Below are 8992 nucleotides of genomic sequence, written 5' to 3'. Positions count from 1 at the left end.
ATTGCTCTTCAGTACTTTGGAGAGGTCCCTAACAGCAGACTTTCCCATCGCAATACGTCTTTCCATTTCCTGGCTGCTGGTGCCAAGGGTGTTGATTGTAGAGTGACACAAACTGAAGCTGTGAACAATCTCAATCTCTTCACCATCCATCCTGATGCTGCCAATTGGTCCAGTGGTGATATATATACACATATACAATTATTTAGTTTATGATAATGATGCTGGGGAGGGGGAAATAACTGAAAAAAATATTGTTAGGACCACACAGTAGTCATCTAGAAAAATATTAATTTGAGCTCATCTGTCAACTTTATGAACAATTTCAGATGGTTGAAAAATTTTAAACATGAAAATGTGATTTCAAACATACTATAAGAAAACAAAGGAACAGTGGAACAGTTTTACAAATATATTTTAGGGGGAGGGAGAACTTTCTAAGTATGAGCAAAACTTGTAAAAGAAAATAAACTTGACGACATACAGATAAAAACTTCCTATTAAAAAAGCATTAGTAGAACACTGATTAAAGAATTCAATTGCTAACCCAAAGGTCAGCTGTTTGAATCTATGAGCTGCTCCACAGGAGAAAGATGGGACAGTCCACTTCTATAAAGGTTTACAGCTTTGGAAACTCTATGGGCAACTCTCTGTGCTGTTATGGTCAACCAGGAGTTAAAATCGACAAAACGGCAGTGGATTATTCAGGGGGGAAAAAGTCCAAGAGCAAGCTTAAAGACAAACTGAGGGAAATATTTTCACTTCAAATTTAAAGAGTTAATTTCTTTAGACTATAAAAAGTTCCTCCACAACATGGACAGTCTTCCAAGCGTCCTGAAACACCTACACCCAGGAGAGGATCAAGTAGATGAATGGTCTCTTCTAAGAATCAAATCCCTGTGCACATCCAAAAACTTCAACAGGGTAAAAAAGGGAAGCCACAGACTGGGAAAATATATTTGGCAATGACATGTCTGATAAGAGACTTATATCTAGAATTTATAGAATACCTGAATGTCACAACAAGATAAAGGTAAACAACCCAATTGTAAAATGGGCACAGGATTTGAACAGATACTTCACCAAAGAAGACATTCAGATGGTGAAAAAAACACATGAAGAAGTGTTCAAAATCCCTAGCCCTAAGAGAGATGCAAATCAAAACAACTAGAAGATATCATCTCATCCCAGTAAGATTAGCTAAATTCAACATAACAGCAAACAAATGCTGGCGAGGTTGTGGAGAAACTGGAACCCTTATTCACTGTTGGTGGAAGTGTAAAATGGTGCAACCACTGTGGAAAGCAGTGTGGCACTTTCTCAAAAAGTTGCAAATAGAAATACCATTTGATCCAGTGCTGAGAATCTTTGTCTTCTTGATATTGAGCCTCAATCCATATTGTAGGCTGCAGTCTTTGACACTCTGCAGCAGGCGCTTCAGGTCCTCCTCAGTTTCAGCAAGCAGGGTTGTGTCATCCGCATAATGCAGATTGTTGATAAATCGTCCACCAATCTTGACCCCAGAAAAAGAAATGCATAGTAAAGTGGACTGTGGGCTTGCAGGGGGGGTGGGGGGATTGTATAACAAAATAAGAAATTTTTTTTTCAAAGAGAAAAGTGAACTGGAGGTGGGGGTGGGCAGGGAGGAAAATGTGCAACAATGAATGAATGGGGGAAAGTAAATGGAAAGAATATGCTGTAATAATTATATATATATATAGCATTAATAAAAAAGAAAATGAAAAAGAAAACTAGAACAGGTGGCAACCTTAAAGTTATATTTGAGCTTATTTTTCCTTAGTCCTAAATATTCTCATTGAATGTGAACATCCCAGAGGCCATTAATAACTTGGTCTTCTTTTGAAAACAAAAAAGTGTACTTAACTATATTTGACTTTCACTGTGATTAGGAAGGGCTTACAGAGCTCCATTCTCATGTGCTAGAAAATCAGAGATCTGAATCCATCATCTATTAAGTTTCTTCCAAACCAAAATTTTATTATTGTGCTACGAAAATGAAAGTAAATTATCAGCTTTAAAAAAAAGTTCCTACGGGAGAGCTTGGACACAGGATTGGACAGGGGCTCATCCTGTTGAAGCCGGTGTTGTTATGAGTCAGTCACCTCAGTCAGTGGTATGCAACAACAATTCATTAACAAAATACACAAGACTGACAGCTCAAAAGAAAAACAGAGAGTGCGGATGAATAGAGTGTAATCATATATGCAGAAAACACAAATGGATCTTAAGCACATAAACAGATGTTCAGCTTTACCCATGACAAAAAACACGCAGATTCAACTTTAAGAAGTTATCACAAAGATTCTCTGGCCCATCCTAACTGGAAAAGATGAAACGTTTCAGTTGTCTACAGTGTTGGAAAGGGTTCCGGGAGGCATGTGCTGACAGTGGCTGGTGAAAAGTATAAGACGGCACAGCTTCCAAAGATTGGCAGGATCATCTTGGAAAACTGCACACATGTTTCCTTTAACCCGCCAAATCAGCTTCGGAGAGTCTATGCTATAGGGACCTGCCATGTGAGTGAGATAATCTATGCACTCAGACATTCACCATGGCACAGAATTATAGAAAAACTCTGGGGAAGCCATAAATGCTTAATGATCATCTACATTTTACAACCACTATATAAAGGAAATAGTAAACAACATTCCAAAAGGATGCTGCAGCTCTTTGAGAAATCAAGTCCACAATAAGAATGTCATTAAGAAACAAGGACAGTGGGCGTATAAAACATAAAAAGTGGGAATGATTGCACAGATCACAAAGTGAAAGAAGGATAGTGTGAAACTATATAAATTTTCTAAACAAACCAACATAATTTTTTTTTTAAAAAAAGGATTGTGGATGTGACGCATTTGGTGAAGGTAGGGATATTACACACATTGTTGTTGATTGCCTTCGAGTCGAGCAAGATTCATAGTGACTCTATGAACAGAAGGCCTGAAGCCCCTCTACAACTATAGACATTTATCGTAATTCACACAGTTTCCAGAGGCATGTAGTGCAGGAAGTGGATATGGGTAACTGGGTGAAGACAATCTAGAGAGCAGCAGAACTGCTGTAATAGTAGTACTCAGTAGTAGTACTAGTACTCGCAGCAGTGGTACTAATAGTAAGTAGTATTAGTAGTCATTGTCATCCTCATCACATCCACTATGGCATGTGGTGACCCCATCCGTGCTGTCAGTGATGAATTCTGTGATCGACAGGGTTTGCAGTGGCTCATTTTAGAAGATCACCACATCTTTTCTCGTAAGTGCCTGAGTAGGTTCCACGTGTAACCATTAGTAATCAAGTGTGCATTAATAACCATGCACACAACCGCAACTGCAATGGATTTGTGATTGGCAGGGTGGTGCTGATAGTTAAGTGCTTAGCAGCTAGCTGTTTGACAGCTCAGACCCACCCAGAGGGGCCCTGGAGACAGGTGTAGGCATCTGCTTCTGAGAGGGCACAACCTTGACAGGCCTAGGGAGATGTTGTACACTACACACACAGGCAGAGCAGCTGGTGGGTTTGAATGGCGTACATATGGGCTTGCAGCATAGCTTCTTAACCACTAGGTCACCAGAGTGCTAGAATGAGCTACCTATGTACTGAATGACTCAGGATGCATCAAAGGAGGATGGAAGGAGTACACAGAGCGTACCAAAAAGACCTAGCTGACACAGAATTTCATGAAGCAGCGTATGACCAAGAGGCAATGGTGATAAAGGAGGAAATTTAGACTGCTCTGAAGGAATTGGCAAAAAACAAGGCCCCAGGAATTGATAGAATACCTATTGACATATTTCAGCAAATAGATGCTGCCCTGGACAAGCTCACCAAGTTGTGTCAAGAAATCAAGAGGATAGCTACCTTGGCCAGCTGACTGGAAGACAGTAATATTTATTCATTATTCATTCCAAAAAAGGGTGATCTGACAGAACATGGTAATTACTGAACAATATCACTAACATCACCCCAAGCAAAATCTTGCTGAAGATTATCCAAAAACGACTGTGACAGTGCATCAACAGAGAACTACCCAAAGAAGAACAATCTGGGCTTAGAAGAGGCTGTGACACTAAGGATTCATCAGTGCCAGATGGATCTTGGCTGAAAGCAGAATGTACCAGAAGAATGTCTACCTTTGTTTCATTGACTGAGCAAAGGCATTTGACTGTGTGGATAACAACAAATTGCAGCTAACCTTGAGAAGAATGGGAATCCTGTAACATGTGAACATACAATGGACCACCAAGAGAACAAACAGATCGGTTCTGGAGAGGGTGGAAACAATTTGCTCTCTGAAGGCAAGGATTTTGAAGCTCCATCTCACATACTTTGGCCATGTTACCAGGAAGGACAAGTCCTTGGAGAAGGACATCATGCTTGGAGGAACAAAGCAGGAGAGGAAGACCCTGGATGAGATGGATTGACACAGTAACTAGGGTAATAAAGGCAAGTGTGTTAGAGACAGTAAGATTGGTCAGGATAGGGCAGGGTTCAGAGCTATTGTACACAAGGTTGCTGTAAGTCACAGGTGACTGGATGGCAAGTAATTACATATACATATACATATACATATACATATACATATAAAGTGTGTGTATGTGTGTATATATATGAGATCTGTATCTGTGAAGTAATACCTGTATGAAATTATACATATATGTGACTATATAAATGTGTGTGCATATATATATTGATATATATTATATATAAGCTTTTTAAAATTATTTTTCTTTTTTGTACGTGTACTGTCAACTCAGATCTGACTGGTACAGGAGGAGATTGCCCTTCCTTCTTAAGCAGAGCATCTGGTGGATTTGAACCTCTGGGATTGCAGTGCAGCTATAAGCTTTTTTATATATGCATATAATTATTTTCTTCTGGTAATGAAGTGAGAAGGATTCTGTGTAAGTTCACTTTTCATTCTGTTTTGCTTTTCTGTGGAAAAATAAATCTTTGTGTTCTTTTGTGCTTTGGGGATTGGAAAGGAGGAGAGAAGGGACACGGTCAGGAAGGAAGAAGAATGAAGGATAAAAAATGATAGAAAAAGTGAGAAGAAAATAAGAGGGAAGGAGCCAGGAGGAAAGGGCACCAGGAGGAACGAGACTGAATTCTGGCAGAAAAGAGGAAAGTACCTGGCTACGGATTCCTCAGACAGATGCCATCAGTGAGGGTGAACTCCAGGGATCTCTGCCTGCCCTGATATATGTTTCTGCTCCATATGCATATTTTATAATAAGTACGTGTGATTCTTGCCATGGAAAATACAGATGTAGAATTACTGCACTCAACTCCTTGGAATGAAGCAGTAATCTGAAATGTGTAGCCCTATTTTTAAACGATTCAAAATAACTCCATCTGAAAAAAGAAGAAAAACAGACATAACCAGAGAAATCCTAGGAGAGTATGGTGAAGTTGTTGATGCTGAGGATGGAGAAAGGAGAGTGAAGACCAGGTGAAGATCCGAGCCTCAGCTCCGGTCAGTCAGGTGGAAAACCCCAGATCCTGTCAGCCAGGTGGAGGCTCGAGCCCCAGCTCCTGTCAACCAGGTGGAAGCCCCAGATCCTGTCAGCCAGATGGAGGCTCGAGCCCCAGTTCCTGTCAACCAGGTGGAGACAGACCTGAGCCCCAGCTCCAGTCAGTCAGGTGGAGACAGACCTGAGCCCCAGCTCCAGTCAGTCAGGTGGAGACCTAACCCCAGCTCCGGTCAGCTCTGCAGTGTGAAGTCCTCAGCAACACTTCTGAGTCCAGCTCTTCTCCAGGTCTAACTCATCACTCCCCTCTCCAATCTGACGGCACAGAAGATGAAGGAGGCAGACAGACCAGAGGCCAGGGACCCCGTACCTCCGTCATTTCCACAATAATGGACACAGCAGTGTGCTCTGCGTCCAGAACAGCTTTGTTGCTACTGGCTGTCATCACGTAGGCCCCAGTTCACGGCAACCCCGTAAGCCATGGAACAAGACCCTGCTCGGTCCTGTACCATCCCTGCCTGAGTTTTGGAAGCAGATTGCCAGACCTTTCTTCTTAGTCTTAGTCTGGAAGCTGTATAAGCTTGTTTATTGTCAGAGCCGCACACAAGCCTCCCTGGAGATGGGTGGTAATTATGCATGAAGAGCACTTGACAGAATCAAACCGACCTCTCCTGCAGGGCAGGTGAGAATTTTACAGCTGCTAAAACCCTAACCCTAATATGAATGGAGAAGGCTCTTTGAAAAGATGCCCAGATGACCCCATAAGGAAACGTGTGCAGGGCAAAGCTTGAGAAGTGGATAGCCTCGCCGAATACGCCGACAGGCCTCCCTCGGCGGCCATCAGTCCCAGCCTCCTCTCTGCCTTCACCACCGAATCAATGGTGTCTTGTCAGTGGCCCTGCCCCAGCCCCAAGTGATGAACCAACTTCATTCGGCAAGTCTGCTGAGGGCTCTCAGAAGGGCCATTGTTCCCCCCACATTTGTCCAAAGCCTCCATTTAGGGACGACTGTGAGCATGGACGGAGACATTCATCACTGGGAACAGTTGCCAACAAACGAGAGACAGCTGTTGGGCTCGCCTGGCGTGTGGCCGGACGGGGCCTGGAGGGAGAATCATTTTCCAAATGGAATATCCTCCCTTTTCTTCCCAATTGTGAGACATGAGGAAAGGCCTCACCTGCCTCTTAGAAAACCAGAGTGGAGGACCATCACCTCCCTCATTGTGATTTATGACAAGCTCTCCTGCACACTGGGTAACCAACAACCTTCTTGCAGGCCATGCCAGTGTCAGAGAGACAGAGGCCCAGGCCAGGCCCTGACTCCCAGCCAGCCGTGCCCTGTGTGGCCAGGGACTGGGCCTTCCTTGTCTTGACCCACCACATGTCCTCAGCAATGCCTGCCGAGTCCCATACTCAGCAGTGTCTCCAAAACGCTCAACAGCTGTTCAGACATTTGCTATTAAATCCCATCCCAACTCACTGCAGCCTCCTCCCATGCATCCAGGACTGTGCTCCAAAGAGTTTACAATGGCTGGCTTTTGTTAAGTAGATTGCTAGGCTCTTCTTCCTAATTGCCTCAGGAAGGATTTGAACCACTAACCTTTCATTTACCAGTCAAGCACGCTAATCATCATACCATACAGAAACTCCAACTATAGACTTCCTCTATGACCCAGCAATGCCCAGCACTGAGTATGTGTCACCTGAAGACTTGAAAACAGGAACATAAAGAGATACTTGCATCAGTGCTCAATGTAGCATTCATCACAAGAGACAAAAGGTAAAACCTCCCCAAGCGTCCCTCAGCAGATGATGAAGATACAAAGAGTGGTACAGTGTACCACGTGACAGAGGATCATTTAGTCATACAGAGAAATGAAGTTCTGCCACCCAGATGTATGGACCTTGGAAACATGTTCAAAAGTGTCACTCAGACACCAAAGATAGATTCATGTATGATCCCATTCACATAAAATACCTACAATGAGCAAATGACTAGAAATCAAAGTTTATCAGTGGTTTCCAGAGGCAGGTGAGAGGGGGGAAGAGATACTGTCCAAATGGCAGTGAGTTTCTGTTAGCGATGATGAAAAAAAATTGTCAACAGAGTTAACTCCGGCTTATGGCAACAGAATCATACATATAAAAAAAATTGACAGAGATAGAAAATATTCTGTTATATAGATATGTTAACAACATTTTGAAAAAGGAACTAATGGCGTGGACACAATTGGCTCAAGGAGCACAGGGCACAGACATCCACGCGGGGACACACCAACAGGGTCCCACTAGGAACACAAGCAGCTGAGATCCAGCAAGTGAGGCCTGGAGAAAAGGGAAGGGTGACCAGGACGGGTGGGCGCTGGGGGCAGGATCCTTGCACTTGTCCAGAGGAAGAACACCAGGAAAAACCTGGGTGGACCCAGGGAGATGGAGCACCAAAGGCCCCCAGCACATGAGAACCCACTTTGGAAAAGTCAGTTGAAACAGGCCAGGGCCCTTCCTCAGAGATTCTCAAGGTGTCCAGGCCTCGGCTCTGGGCTTGCTGCTGTTAGGAGACATTGAGTCAGGTCACTTATGCCTGAGCTCGTCTCACATCCTTTGGGCATGCTGCCAGGAGAGGTCATTCCTAGGAGAGGAATATCATGCTTGGAAAAGTGGAGAAGCGGCGAAAGGGGAAGATCTTCGAGCAGGTGAGTTCACACAGTGACTGCACAGTGGGCTTCAGCGTGGCGGAGACGGTGAGGATGGCACAGGTAGGACAGTGTTTAGACTGGTTGTTCATAGGGTTGTTATGAGTCGTAGTTGACTCGACGGCACCTAACAACAATGATACACGATACAGCTCGTCACTCCCCAGCCTGCACCGTCCTCCTCCTCCTCACTGCTGTGGTGAGTCCACTGTTGCTGCCACCATCTCTTTGAGGGTCATCCTCTTTTACACTGACCCTCTACCCTACCAAGCATGATGTCTTTCTTCACAGACTAACCCTTCCTGATAACACGTCGAAGATGTGTGAAAGCTGTGAGCAGCATTGAGGAGATCCTCTTGTCCGTCCCAAAGGGATATACAAGACGACCAGACTGGAGCAGCCAGACTCAACACCTCACCAAAAAAAAAATCAGATTCAAACACGGCCTCAAGCCAGGTGTGAAGCCCGTCTGTGGATGGAGGTCACGTCTAGCTGGATCAAGCCTCCTCAGGCAGTAGCATGGACTGACTTCAGATCCCACAGGCCTGCCCACAGGCTTCTGCCTGAGCCCCCGCTGGTCTCAATTTCCTCCATCTGCACATTAAGGATACTAACACATCCCTGGGAGACCTGCCTCTCCAACCCCCACGGCCAGTCCCGATTCTTCAGGCCTGGATGAAGATGAAAGTGTCTGAGAGGAGAGCTTTGGGGAAACCTTTTATTAACATTCTCGGCTTAGCCTAGCTCTGAGAACAATTCCCTGCCTGCCTGAGGACTTCCCTCCAAGACGCAATGACAAAAATGCCAAGGAGAG

General features: G+C 44.2%; 1 protein-coding gene across 1 annotated transcript in view; it reads right to left on the bottom strand.

Moving 5' to 3' along the window:
* AFAP1L2 (actin filament associated protein 1-like 2) overlaps nt 1–8094 on the bottom strand; it is a 116697-nt gene extending 108603 nt beyond the window's left edge. The window contains exon 1 of the mRNA XM_006880161.1: nt 8082–8094. Within this exon, the coding sequence (XP_006880223.1) occupies nt 8082–8094 (13 nt within the window). The remainder of the gene's footprint in view (nt 1–8081) is intronic.
* Nucleotides 8095–8992: the final 898 nt, after the last annotated feature.

Source organism: Elephantulus edwardii, unplaced genomic scaffold (assembly GCF_000299155.1).
Source record: "Elephantulus edwardii isolate Elephantulus edwardi_28Jun2011 unplaced genomic scaffold, EleEdw1.0 scaffold00006, whole genome shotgun sequence".
Taxonomy (NCBI): Eukaryota; Metazoa; Chordata; class Mammalia; order Macroscelidea; family Macroscelididae; genus Elephantulus; species Elephantulus edwardii.
Note: the sequence above shows the minus strand (reverse complement) of the source record. Positions and strands in the feature narration are given on the sequence as shown.